The following is a 14,131-nucleotide window of genomic DNA, read 5'->3' on the forward strand; positions in this document are numbered from 1 at the left end:
CGCAAGGATAAAGGGGGGTTTGGGGGAGGCAAACTAGTATGACCACAACCACGAATTGGAATCGAATGACCATTTCCCACAACAATACCATTATTTTGATTGCTCAAATTAAAATAAGACGAGAGATTACCGTCCGAGGATGTCATATGAGAAGTGGCCCCGGTATCCATGTATCAATTTTGATCGGGCGGGTTCAAGGTCATGGTGTGCATTGCGGACTCAATGTCGGTTGGAACATACAACCCATGAGGGGCCACTGCTGCTGTGTAGAGTTGCTGGGCTAGATGAGGGCCCAATATACCCTGCTGTCGTGGCGGGACTGGCGGGGGACGAGCCCAAGAAGTCGTCGGGTACGGGCAGGGGGGAGGAGCAACCCAACAAGGCTGCGGGACCCACTGCCAGTGACCAAACTGGTCGGCAGTCCACTGCTGCGAAGGGGAGCCGGCTGGCTGCTGATCGCCGCTGCTACGGGCTGAACCACTGCGGCCACCGGTGAATTTTCTGCCGCCTGAGCCGCGGCCAGAGCCTCCCTTACGGCCAGTTCCAGAATTTTGGCCGCAGGAATTTTTGGGTTTCCCTCGGCGTGAGCTTGTGTTGTCCGAGGGCAGTGGCGCGTCGTCGACCGTGGCTACCATAGCCGAACCAGACCCGTGAGACCCCATTGCCGCAAGTTCGCGTTCTTCCAAACAAGGGAAGACCGAGCCTCTGTGAATGAGGGGAGCGGCTTTGCATGGCGAATTTGTGTCCCAACCCCTTTGTACGCTTCAGTGAGACCCGAAACCAGTTGAAGGACAAGGTGGCTATTCGTCACGGGAGCCCCGACGTTTTTCAGTTGATCCGCAAGGCTCTTTAGACGTTGACAATAGGCGGAGGCATTGGGAAAATCCTCCATACGAGTCGTCGTGAATTCTTCTTCGAGAGTCACCGCACGAGAGGTTTGATGATCTTGGAATATATCCCGCAAGTGAACCCAAGCGTCCATGGCAGTAGCGTCTGGTTCGATGGTGGTGTTTAACAAATCATTCGAAATTGTCGAATATATCCATTGAAGCACGGTGGCGTCAATGGTCGTCCATAATTCGACTTCCTCATCAGTTTTGGGAGCCGGCTTCTCCTTACCTTTGGGTGGAGGAATGATGTGATGAAGGACCTTGTGAGAACGAGCATGAATTTTGAAAAGCTCGGCCCATGTTCCGTATTGTGAGTTCTCCATCTCAAGAGTAACAGAGATATGATTCTTGATATTGGAGACCGGCAAGGGTCAGGTGGAATGAGGGCTTAGCTGGAGTGGTAGTTGCGTCGGCCATGGCGGAAAAAAATAAAAAAGGGCGACGAAAATAGGAAGAAGAAAGAGGGACTAGGGCGTAGCGGAAGGAGGAAGAAGAAAGAAATCCTAATCTGATACCATGTAGGAAATATTTTCCGTGTCTCCTTTCCTTCCTTGAATTGATTAATATACAAAATATTCTGACCTAAAATAGGAAATTACAAAATATACAAAATATTCTAACCTAAAATAGTAGACTACAAAATATTCTAACTAATATTTACATAATCTATCAGTAATGAACCAACGGATAACAATTAGTCTTGGAGAATCATTTGCATTTGAAAGCAGATTTGATATCATGAATTGTACGCGAGATGAGGTCTTTTACTGTCTTGGCTGATTCCATCTAATACTTTGCAGCAGGCGAGCTGTTCACCAATAATTGGAACCCAATAGTCACAAGAGATCCACTACAGCTAAAGCCATTATCTTTCTTCCCAGAAACTCCGTTGCAGCTATGAGCCCCAGAAAAATCATGATAACAATCAGGAACTATTGCAATTCCAGATGGCAAGAGAGCCACACAAGAAGAATCCCCACCATTCATCACCATATTCACTGCTAAAGAATTAATTGTTGCATATACTAAAAGGGATCCCGTTGCGTCCGTGCAAGCATCTTGCAAAATCAACCTACTGTTTTGATTAGCACTAATGTCATCCCCCTACGATTCCGAAAAGAAACCTTATTTAGAAATCAATGATTAGCTACAAAAACTAACGCTGTCATGTTTTCGGAAAATACAATAATTAATCACTCACATTTACATGGAAAAGAGAGATGCTACTGTCAAGATTTTGACCCTTAAAAACGTGGACCATTTGTTGCATGGGACCACTACTGGGCACGACATCCCATTGGCTCCTTGTTTGTTCATTCATGAAGAATTCAAACAAGAGATGTTGTTTCATTGGCAACCAGATGGTCTTTGTAGCACTCAATACCACACCAATAGGCTCACCAGGATCACCAATGTTCTTTCTCATCATCAACTTTGCATCTTCTCCATTTGCTCTTTGGATTGTTTCCCACTTGTGAATGGTTGCACAAACCCCAGCGCAAAAGCTGCGAGTCATGCGTTGAACCAACTTCCCTATGCTCTTTTGACCGCTTGAACAAACTGGCACACATGAAATTTCATCAGAATACAGAATCTTTTTTACCAGCTAAATCCAAAAATGGCATAAAATGTGACCTGCATGATCACTTGTGGTGTTAACAGAAGACATCATCACTGCCAAGAACTCAGATTTCCTCTGCAGATTGGCCATCCACCTTTGTGCGCCAAACCCCAGGCCAATCCTGACCAAAGGGTGGTACAAATGGTGGATAAAGTTTTCATTATACTCCATGTGCTCGATCCAAGTAACCTGAAAATATTACATCAATTTTGTATATAAATTTTATAAAATCACTAGATAGAAAAATTTGAGCATGGACGAAATATTGACTTAATTATCAATTGAAGTAAAATGGCCGTTGTTGGAGACAACTTAGAAAACTCAACCACCAAATCAAGGACTAAATTTTAAGAGTTAACCTCCAAAAACATTCCTGTGATCTTGGCAATTAATACGGGAGGAGGGACTGTGCACAGTATTTGAATCCTTACATGTTGGCATGACACAAGTGCAAGCATGTAGAGGAAGACTGCATGCAATTCTTTGCAAAAGCAAGCAACATATTGGCCTATCTAAATGTATTAATTTAAACGAACTTAGAAGCGAGCATAAAAAGAAAAATTGGACAATAAGGCCTTCATTGCAATGTTAGAAGGACAAACATAAAAATATTTCCCTTTTCAACAGAGGATAGAGCATATTTCATACAATTACTAAATAGATACATTCATAAAAGCCAGAAAAAAAAAAAAAAAAAAAAACTTATCTTTCTTATTTTTGAAAAAATAAAGTATAAGACAGATGTGGTTATCAATAAAAGAATAAGTATATCTTGATCATGAAGAACACTGCATCGATAACGTAACCCAAGCAAGAGAACACTGCATCGATAAGGTAACCCAAGCAAGGCGTGGGATCATAACCATCTGCATAGAGGTCTGAGACAGATACATCATATGTGTAGCTTATACATCTAAGATGAAAACACATAGGCTTTACCTTCATAAAATGATCATAAATTTAGAAATTCAAGATACGAAATGCACTCGATGAACTCATTTCTGAAAGTAGACTAATCAAGCAAACACAAAAAATGTAGCTCTGAAATTGTTAGTATAATATTATGAATTGTAGAAGCATATTCACAGATAAAATGTCATTAGAAGGTTCAGAGGATTAGGATACAACTTTCAAAGTACTCTATTGACTACATCTCAGAAACCGCCAAGGAAAACCGAAAATTAAAAGCAAATGTCAAGAGAATCAACACTACAAAAGCCTAAATATATGATGAATCGACAGTATCTACCCAAATATAAGAGGAAAACACTACAATGACTAGATAGACTGTACTTAAAATACCCTGTTTGTGCATGGCACATTTTCCTTTTTAGTCAGTCCCAAAGAGAGTGTCTCCTTTCTATATTTAGAAACAATTTATAACTTTATGAGATGATTTACAACAACAGAAATATTTATGGATTGTTCTGGATCACAAATTTCAAAAGTCTTCTTTTCTTTCTTAAACTCCATTCCAAGTCAAATGGTGCCACATAAATTGGCCCAGTGGGAATAATTAATTAAAAGCAAATCTACAAGAAGAAAATTAATGCAAAATGAGCAACCTAGCTCATTAATTTCAGAAAATTGTGGAGGCCTGCATGGGACACAAGATGGAAGGAAATTAAAGTTGAATTACCTTGCAGTAACCATTAAGCATATCTTGCACAATACAACTAGAAGGGAGCCTCCTGCAATTCTCAATTTCACATTGATGTGAACCTTCTTGCATTGTGTCAACAGACACATCCATGACAATCCAAGTACCTTCGCCAACTTGCTGGCAGAAGCGGAGAAATTTTATTTTACGGACAGGGACGAGATTAGAAATAATTTGAAATTCAGTTTGAATCTGCAAATCAATATTTTCAAGCTCTTAGTGCAGGAAATAATAGAATAAACAGGATATGTGACTCCAAAAAAATAATGAGTAAGAAGAAATACCAATTGAAGAGTACCACTCCTGCTTCCACCTATGTCACCGGAAATCACATCAATTGTAGAGGTTTTTCCCACAATACATGAAAAAGTTTCCACCCATTGGCTCTGCATATAAAAAAGCACGGTACATAGAAAGAAACAGAAATAACTGGCCAACAGAAACTTGTTTTCTTGACTTAAAACTTAAACTTCATGGATTCAAAAACATGCAGCAACTAATTGGAGCACCACTAAAGCAAAAAGGAAAGTAATATGTCAAACATAGTAAAAGTAAGAGTAGAACAAAATATTAAAGCAAAAATGAAACAACAATTATGCATGCCAACCCGGGTAAGTGGTAAACAAATGAAAGTTCTTAAAAGAGGGGGAAGCACTGAATCAAGGATGAAGAACATACCTCGTTCATCAATGTCTCCACCAACGTCTGACTGTTGCTAAATACTGTACCAAATGCCCTTGTGGCTTCTGTTGTGAAATGTCCAGGTTTCATTAAAGTAAATCGGGTACATGATCTAGCATATGCCTCTAGGTTCAATGTTTCTCCACCTCCATCCAAACTTTTGAGCCAAAGAGGTTCACCATTCTCAGCCAGCTTAAGCAACTCATTCTTAGCAGCAAAAGCAAGATCCATTAACATTGACTTATCATATATTACATCTTCATTAACCAAGCTTGTGGTGAGCCGTGGAGAAATTACTGGCAGACAACTTGACAGATCATTCCCAAAATTAAGCCCCATTGGAGATGCCGTGTCCACAACATTTATACCACCAATGGCATTTCTTCCCGCATCAAATCCCAAATCAGAATTTTCCATCATGGAAGTCGTTGATCCTTCTAAGTAAGCAGAAGATCCCAAAAGTTTGTCTGCCAGGACCTTGATCCTCTTGACTTCATCTTGAAGTCGGTCATGCTCAATTTTCGCTTGATATTCATCAATATTTATGTCAACAATAGTACATCGATAACCACAATGGTCGCAAATTGGGTTTCTCATGGCTTCTTTCAATGCATTCTGCTCTGTGCGAAGCTTAACATTTTCTTGTTTCAACGTTCCTTTTTCACAGCGTTCTGATAGCGACTAATTAAACAAAACTTTCACTTTAATTAACTACACAAATTTCACACGAAGATAAAGGGTGTGTTCGGTACGGAGGAAAACATTTTCCAATTTTCTCATGTTCGTTTAGTCAAAAAGTTTGGAAAACATTTTCTTTAGGAAAACAAGTTCCTCAAAAATAGGGAAAATGACTTCCCTAATAAAAGTAGGAAAAACAAGTCCACAAGTGCATTCCACCAACCACCCAACCCACTCCCAACCACTCCCACCACCCCACCCCCACCCCCAACCTGCCCCCTCCCAAAAAAAAAAATTAATTTTGTTTTGAAAAAAAATGTTTTGATCACCCACGCCCCACCCCCACGCCCAATTACCAAACCCCAAACACTTCCACAACCATGCACCACCCCACCCCCCAACCACTCACTCAACCCATGCATCACTCCCCCCACGCCGCACCCTACCCCCACCCCCCACCCCCCAATTTTTTTTTTTAATTTTTCTTTTGGGTTTCTACACCACCACATCCCTCCCCCACCCCCCACCACCCCCACTCAACCCACCCCCCAAACCACTCCCCCCCGCACCCCAACCCCAAGTTGTTTTTCTTTTTTCTTTAAAAAAGTTTTAAAAGTTTCTTTTTTTTGTATTTTTTTACCCCACCCACCCCCACGACCATCCCCCCTCCCGACAGCCCACGACCCCCTCCAAAAATTTTTTTGTTTTTAAGTTTTCTTTTTTGATTCTCTACACGCACCCCCTACCCCCTCCCGAATTTTCTACTTCCTATTTAATTTTACCTTTATTAAAAAATTATAAAAAATGAAAGTTTGCATGGTTATTGGAGGGGGTCGTGGGGGTGGGTGGTGTAAAATCCGAAAACAGTAACTTTAAAAAAAAGAATTTTTTTTTTGGTTGGGGGGGGGGGGGGGGGGGGGGGGGGAGGGGGGTAGAAAACCAACAAAAAAAAGTTAAAACTTCAAAAAAAAAATGAGGGGGGGTTGGTGTGGGTATGGGTCCACGCGAGGGGAGGGGGCGGGGGAGAGGGATGTGGCGGCTTAGAAAATTTTAAAAAAAAAAATTGGGATGGGGGTAGGGGGTTGGTGTTGTATGGGTCCACGCTGGGGGAGGGGATGTGGGGGCTTAGAAAATTCAGAAAAAAATTAAAAACTTTAAAAAAAGAAAAGAAATTGATGGTGGGGGTTGGAATGGAGTTGTGGGGCTTGAGTGAGTATTTTCCTGAAAATGTTTTCTACCAACCAAACGAACATGAGAAAATAACTAAGAAATGCACTTATTTTTCGCTACCCAAATGAACATAAAAAAATAAGTAAAAATTCACTTATTTTTCAATAACACATTTTCTAGAAAAACATCTTTCTCCGAACACACCTAAAATGAATCAAGGAAAAAAAGGCATGTGATGTGTTACCTTCATTTGGGTTCTTCTATTTTGGAACCAAAACTTAACTTGCTTGCTGTCCATGGACAATTTCGTTCCAAGTTCTATTCTTGCTTTTTCCTCCGGATGTGGATTCTCTTTGAAAAACTGCTACCAAAGGGACAAACAAATGAGCAAAAGTTGGAATTAACATAAATAAGTTAACAGGTGCAAAAGAAATTGGAATGATACACACGCTTCGAGCTCTTGAACTTGGTTGGCATTATGCCTATGTATTTCCGCCTCTTTGACGATTCAGCATGTGGAGGATCCCGTTCATCTCTAGATGCACCATCATCTATGTTATCACCAACAGACCTGCTCTCATTTTCATCCTCTCCGGGCCTCCCTATTACGACATTAATCAAACTTTCTCTTTTCTCATCCATGTCACTGTGGCCTTCCATCTTTGATTTCTGTAAGAATTCGGCATGTATAAATTCAATTTAATGTCACATGTGACCATAGAAACACTAAGATTCAAAAGTATTTTTGTTGTAATTGTTAAGCAGATGAAAAGAAATTGCATATGGTGTTTTATTTATATTGATATGATAACCTTGACTTTTCATTACTTTTACCAATTTCATTAACCACTAAATTACACCTAATCAGTATATATATATATATATATATATATATCCAGAGAGTAAAGAGAGAATGATATGGTATTGTTGAGTCCCATATTCTAGCATAAGGTGGAGAAAATTTATTCCGGTAAAGGCAGAAGCGGATCCAGGATTTTAAGACGGCGGGAGCACTATTATCTTAACATAAACGCCAACAAAAAATTTAATGATGACTGTGAGATAATACTGTGTCGGACCGGTCACTAATAGCATAGCAGTGGCGAAAATACAAGTATGAAGGTTAAATCTGTGTAATAAATAAAATTTAACACAGTGAAGCAAATGAAAGAGATACCTCAGTGGCTAACGTTGTGCAACATGTGGTGACAGTGCAGGTTCGAATCTGGGTGAGCTCATTTAATGCTTATTGTTTTCCTAAAAATAGGCTAAAAAAAAAAGTGACATTCGGGTTCGATCCAGAGTGACATGTAAGGAAAGCAACAATTGCAATCAATGTGCCCCAAAGATACTTTCGTTTGTTAAAGTGCATAATTAAATATATACTAATTTCTCAAGGTATATATATATATATAAATTTTTTTCTAAGGTTGGGAGTGGAGCACTCCAACGTTCCATGTAGGTCCGCCTCGGTAGAGGCCTACTAGAGCAAGAGAGATTGAGAAGAGTTAAATATGGCCTGAGCCATAGATGGAGTGATCACTTGTAACTGAGAAGTGGTAGTAGTTATCCTTTTGTAGTATGGACTGTCCGTCAATAATCTTGAATCTATAGAACCACTCCATTTCCACTACTATTACTACCATTAAAGCCTCCAAAAATCATCAATATAGAAACCAAAGCCCTTCTTTTGTCACAATTAAGAAAAGGACGAACTCAGTTCACCAACCCAAGGCCGTTATTATCAACAAATTTAGTTCACGTCTTATGCTTTCCAAGAGTTATTTTAGTAATATCTTAAAATTATATGCGGAATAAAATACAGGGAACTTCTAGAGTTTTTTATTATTATTATTATTATTGATCTAAGATGAAACTAAACGAACAAAATAATAAAGATTCTTATAGTGACATTTGTATGGGTTTTCAGTAATTATCATTGTTGTTGGTGTCACAAGACACAAATTCAATCGAGGCTGGGGAGACGAGGGAAAGGACAAAAGAAAAAGGGAGATTTTGCGCAGACTTAAGTCCCATTGACTTGGGCTAAAATCCGTAGGAGGGTACAAAAGAAAACCTAGCTGGCATTTGTATAACAAAATGGTGATTAGTTTTCCCTGCCTCCGTAGTATATTACATTCAGTCAGTGTAGGTTTTGATTGTTTTCTCATAGCTGTCAAATGCTATGGGTGAAGTCAGGGCGGAGCTAGAACGATAGAAGGGGTTCAAAAAATCTGAATATATACGGTTAACTTTTTTAATATATATAGTAAATGATGAATATTTGGAGAAAACCCTGCCTTTCTTCCACCGGACAGTGGCGGAGGCAGGATTTCAGTTCAGGGGGTTCAAAAAATAAAATAAGCACGCTTGTGTTGGCAAATGAGCGGGTCGGATCAGGAATAACTTAAATACATAAAGTATGCTTAACGAAGCACATAGCAATGGAAAGTCAAAAAACAACTAACTTGCATGAGAGAACCTTAATAGTCCAATAATATATAAAATTTGGAATATAAGTAATACCTTGCAGACTTTTATCTAAATCACGCAGTAAGACATACTTCCTCCGTAAATGGTTCGGAAGAGCTTCTATATCTGAGACAATGTCATCAATGTAGCAAATTGTTAGAAATCAAAGTAGAACTACACATAGGAACTAATTCCTATATAATAAATCAAGCATCACTCTTGCACAGACAATACTAAAAATCATGCTCGAAGCAAGAATAGTGTTGTCAAAGGTCTGCTTGAGGCGTACATAAACCTCGAAGCTGGGTGAAGACACCTCCGCTCATGATGAAGAAAACTATCACAATAAAATCCCACAATATAGGTAATAAACTAAGCAAAAGCTAATAAAGTAAGAAGTTTCCATTAAGAAAGGCAACTTGAAGATGCCATATTACAAAAGTAAAAGCTTGGGAGCTTTTGAAGCAAAAACAAAGAAACTAAGTTAGACTACACAAGCAAGACCATGGAGTTCTACAATTGTACTCTACGAGGTTTCATATCTTGAAATGTCTTAATAATAGCATCATTAGAAACATTATCAAATACATCTTTTTCTAGATAAGGCACCAAACAACCGCTAAAAAAATCATCACTCATTTGACTCCGCAAGTCATTCTTGATAAACTTCATTGCTGAAAAAGCTCTTTCAACGGATGCAGTGGCAACTGGCAGAAGCAAAGCAAGTTTCACTAAGCGGAATACAAGAGGATAATTTGAATGCTTCTTTGTCTGAACTAATTTTTTTGAAAGATCACAAAGCCCTTTTAGATTGTAGAACCTTTCATCAACATCACGAACATCAATAATGTAACTTGCAAGTTGATTCTCAAGAGAACCCATATTGAATTCATTAAAGTCATCAGGATATAATTTAGCCATTTTCATTATTTTCCTGATATCAAAACTTGAAAACAAGTCAATTGGATTCAAACAAGAAATTCCATGAAGCAAATCAGTCGTCGCTTCGCCAAAACGATCTTTAAGTTCTTGAAGTTGCCAATCAATAATATTGCAAAATACCTCAACACGATAATGATGAGAGACTTTATTGTCACCAAGTCTCCTTCGTGATCTTAAAGAGCTAACATATGGCTCCTCAAAGTTAGGTACCAAAATTTCATGCTTGATACAAAACAAAGACACCCTAGCAATAAGAGAATCCCATTCTTCATCCCTATATGCTTGCAACCTTATTTTTGCTACTTCAACAAGTAACATGGCATTTGCCAAATCTTGCTCCTTTTTTTGTAAGCATTTATTAAGCTCATTTGTGATTGCTAAAACATCACTCATCAAATGCAACATGAACGCAACCTCATATGTTCGACAAGCTTCAAGATATCCCATTGCCTTGGCTCTTTCATCCATTAATCGTGCATCAAGAACAAGTGATTCAAGAACATTAAGAATAGAGCCAAACATAAGAATAAAATTGTTGAAAGATTTAAAATGAGATCCCCAACGCGTATCACAAGCTCTTGAAAGACCAAGTTCTTGATTCAAGCCACTACCGGTTGTAAGCTCACCCAAATCTAATGCCTCTTGAATTCTTTCTTTTTGAGAATCTCGAAATTCATCCATACGCTTAAAAGAAGATCCCAATACATTCAAAATATTTGAAACCAACACTACATGTTTTCCCACTTCAATACATTTTTTCGAGACCGCAACAAGAGTTAGTTGAAGTTGATGAGCAAAACAATGAATGAAATGGGCTGATCTACTTTCTTGCCTAATCAACATTTTAAGGCCATTGATCTCACCTTGCATATTGCTTGCCCCATCGTAACATTGTCCACGCACATATGATAGACTTTAGGAATGTTGAGCAAGTAAATTAACAATTGCCCTCTTTAGAAATAAAGCACTAGTATCTTGAACATGAACAATGTCAAGAAGCCGCTCCATCACAAATCCATTTCTATCAATATATCGTATGACAATAGCCATTTGCTCCTTGCGTGACACATCAAAAGACTCATCAACTAGTAAAGAAAAGTAGTCACCATTTAATTCCTCAAGAATAGCTTTAATTGTTTCTATCTTACAAGCACTCACAATATCTTTTTGAATCATTGGAGAAGTCATTTGATAATTTTGAGGAGCATGTTCCAGTACATAATCACGAATATTATCACACTTTTTCGCATACCATGAGAGAATTTGAAGAAAATTACCCCTACTAAGTGATGATTTAGATTCATCATGACCTCGAAATGCCAATCCTTGAGTTATAAGAAGTCTTACTACATCAACGGAAGCACTTAAGCGGACCAAATACGCATGCTTAAATTGACTAAATTGCATCTCAAGTGCAAAATGAATAGACTGTTGTACCCGCAATAAATCTTGACATTTCTTTTTTGACTGGTTATGTGGGCTATTCGGTAGACCAATATGTTTTCCAAGATTCTTTTTTTTCTGCCAACTCTTAAACCCAACAGTTGAAAATATTTCACCCCCACCTTGATTGGCGTTGTAGCCTTTAAATAGATAACAATATAAACAATAGATTGCATCTTTACTAACACTATACTCCAACCAATCATGATATACATCATCAAACCATTCAGAATTAAAACGGCGCATTGATCCAGAAATATTCGTTTGAGGATACTCATGCTGAAGCAACCGAGGTTGACAAGGACCATTAATAAGGTATGCTCTTCTAATAACATCACGATGATTTGAATGATAGTCCAAGATTGGGGTTCTTTCACCCGGATCATAATTTAAAGTACTCAAATCAAATACTTGAGAAGAAGGTAATGGTACTTCTGAATGGTTGGCATTTGCTTCCTGGTTAGGTTGACTAGAAGAAGCTACACTTGATTTCGGTACTTTCGTAAAATAGTTCTTCACTGAACGTTGAGACTGAATCGTAAAAAATAAGAATTTTGTTAGAACTTAAAAGAAATAAACAATTATGTAGACAATTTTACTTATTTAGTTCCTTCTTCCTAGAATAAATTGTTCTTCCTAAAATAAGTAATTGCATCTGAAAATTATATATTCATTTATATTAAAATTACAACTGAAAAATTGCATCTGAAAGTTGACTATCATATCTCCAAGATTCCATGGGTATAATCTAAAAAGCAAGAGAAAATTTTGCAACTGACCAATTCTCAGTCACTCCGGGCAAATTTGAAGCAATCGAGCTAAAATTTATAGCAAATATACAAAATAACAACAACAACATACCCAGTATTTTATTCTCGCAATAAAGCAAATATATAGAATTTTAGAAAAGATAAAAAAACAATGGAGAAAGGAGGGATCTAAGAACTTACCGAAGAAGCCATGAACGGAGACCAGAGAGCAGTGGCTGGCGGAGGCAAACAAATCAGCAAAAAAAAACTGAGCAAAAAAAAAAGAAAAAAAAAGAAAGGTGTTAGGTGAGGTGACAGTGACAGAAGAGAAGAGAATGAAAACATTTGGTTTGTTCAATATTTGACTATCCAATTAGATTTGTCCCCTACAAAACTACGTCGTTTTGTCCATTTATTTTAAGTAAATATAACGTTACTAAACTACGTCGTTTTGTTTAATGAAACAGCTGAAATAAAATGTTCAGGAAAATATTGCAAGCGGGGCTGCTGGGGTTTGAACCCGCGTGTAACGGGCAACTCTGAACCCCCTGCGCCACTGAGCTGCGCCTTTCGTTTGTTTTGAGGGGGTTCAATATTAAATATATACACATAAAATAAAAATTTGGCCTTATATAAACAGTGTAATTTTTCGACTGAGGGGGTTCGAATGAACACCCTGGGATATACGTAGATCCGCCCCTGCCACCGGAAGAAACAATCCAAAAAGGGAGAAAAGCCAAAAGGTGTAAAACAGGGAGAAGGAAAATAAGCGTGATGGAAAAGAAAATTAATATTAACAACCAATAAGGTGAAAAACACTGAACACATGGGCTTTGTTTTTTATATTCCAACTCATTGACTTATGTAATTTAGATTCACGCCGAATAAGTTTATGAAGAGATAAAACGTTCTTTTATTGAAATGTTCTATATTCTCGAGTCTTAAGCTCGTGAATTGCTATATGCTGTATTATTTTATCGGATATCCCCCAAAGAGACTTGATATATATCTCTAATTAAAAATTCAAAAAAACAAAAATCAACGATCTCGCAAAAGCTTCAATGATAACTTTGCGGGATCTATAATTATAGCAGAAATTCACAAACTCACAAAAAACTAGAGAAACCAACCCTTTTAACCAATCTTTTTCTCCTTTTCCCCGCTGCTATATTGAGACCCTAAAAAATTATGTACACTCAAAAAAGACATCACCTTTTCCATTTGATAATTCCCATAGCTAGAGTTGAAAAAGGACTTTAATTTTTGAACATGAATAACAAGTCTCAGACTTTCTAGACCTGCAAAATCCAGACATACATACCCCCTTTCCCTCACCAGATGTTGATGTTTGAGATCCTTAAAAAGGTATACAAAGAGTAATTAATTTTATGAGTTCATAAATACCATGAAAAAAAATAGGAACAAAGAAAAAAGAAATGGGGATTAATTAGCAGATTAATATAGATTACTTCCAATAACACGACACCACGTCTTGCTCAATAGTTGGAGAAATCGAAAAGCAAACTCAAGAATACAACAAATAGATTAATTAGTGAAGAAACTTTAAAATGGTAATAAAAATGTGATTAGTGGTAGCAATATATATACTATAGCTTTTGCATAGACCGGAGGGAGAAATGGGCCTACTTTAAGTGGTCTCCTACTTGGTTACCAAAAAAAAAGTGTTCAAGATGCCAAGAAGAAATGTGAATTTTTTGAAATTAAAGATATTTGAGTGAAAATAATTTTATGTTTTAGACGACAAAACAAACAATTGTTTTATTAGTAGATATTAATAAGGTTTTGTACCGTCAAGTTTTTAAAT

At 37.8% G+C, this 14,131-nt stretch overlaps 2 protein-coding genes across 3 annotated transcripts; both read right to left on the reverse strand.

Moving 5' to 3' along the window:
• Positions 1 to 1,427: 1,427 nt before the first annotated feature.
• LOC132626466 (homeobox-leucine zipper protein ANTHOCYANINLESS 2-like) lies at positions 1,428 to 13,887 on the reverse strand. 2 transcript variants are annotated; one of them, XM_060341346.1, is made up of 9 exons: positions 13,776 to 13,887; positions 7,150 to 7,369; positions 6,945 to 7,061; positions 4,850 to 5,533; positions 4,456 to 4,557; positions 4,151 to 4,363; positions 2,526 to 2,700; positions 2,092 to 2,450; positions 1,428 to 1,994 (listed from the first exon to the last, which is right to left on the reverse strand). In XM_060341346.1, the coding sequence occupies exons 3-9, from the start codon at positions 6,996 to 6,998 to the stop codon at positions 1,677 to 1,679; spliced, it is 1,905 nt and encodes a 634-aa protein (XP_060197329.1). In that variant the 5' UTR covers positions 6,999 to 7,061; positions 7,150 to 7,369; positions 13,776 to 13,887; the 3' UTR covers positions 1,428 to 1,676. The 2 variants fall into 2 exon arrangements, with proteins under 2 accessions (XP_060197329.1, XP_060197330.1); XM_060341347.1 differs by lacking the exon at positions 13,776 to 13,887 and adding an exon at positions 13,437 to 13,717.
• On the reverse strand, positions 9,686 to 10,795 carry LOC132628546 (uncharacterized). Its single transcript, XM_060344322.1, has one exon. It carries the CDS (start codon positions 10,793 to 10,795, stop codon positions 9,686 to 9,688), a length of 1,110 nt encoding a protein of 369 aa, XP_060200305.1.
• Positions 13,888 to 14,131: the final 244 nt, after the last annotated feature.

The sequence above is a fragment of the Lycium barbarum genome, chromosome 2 (genome assembly GCF_019175385.1).
Source record: "Lycium barbarum isolate Lr01 chromosome 2, ASM1917538v2, whole genome shotgun sequence".
Lineage (NCBI taxonomy): Eukaryota > Viridiplantae > Streptophyta > Magnoliopsida > Solanales > Solanaceae > Lycium > Lycium barbarum.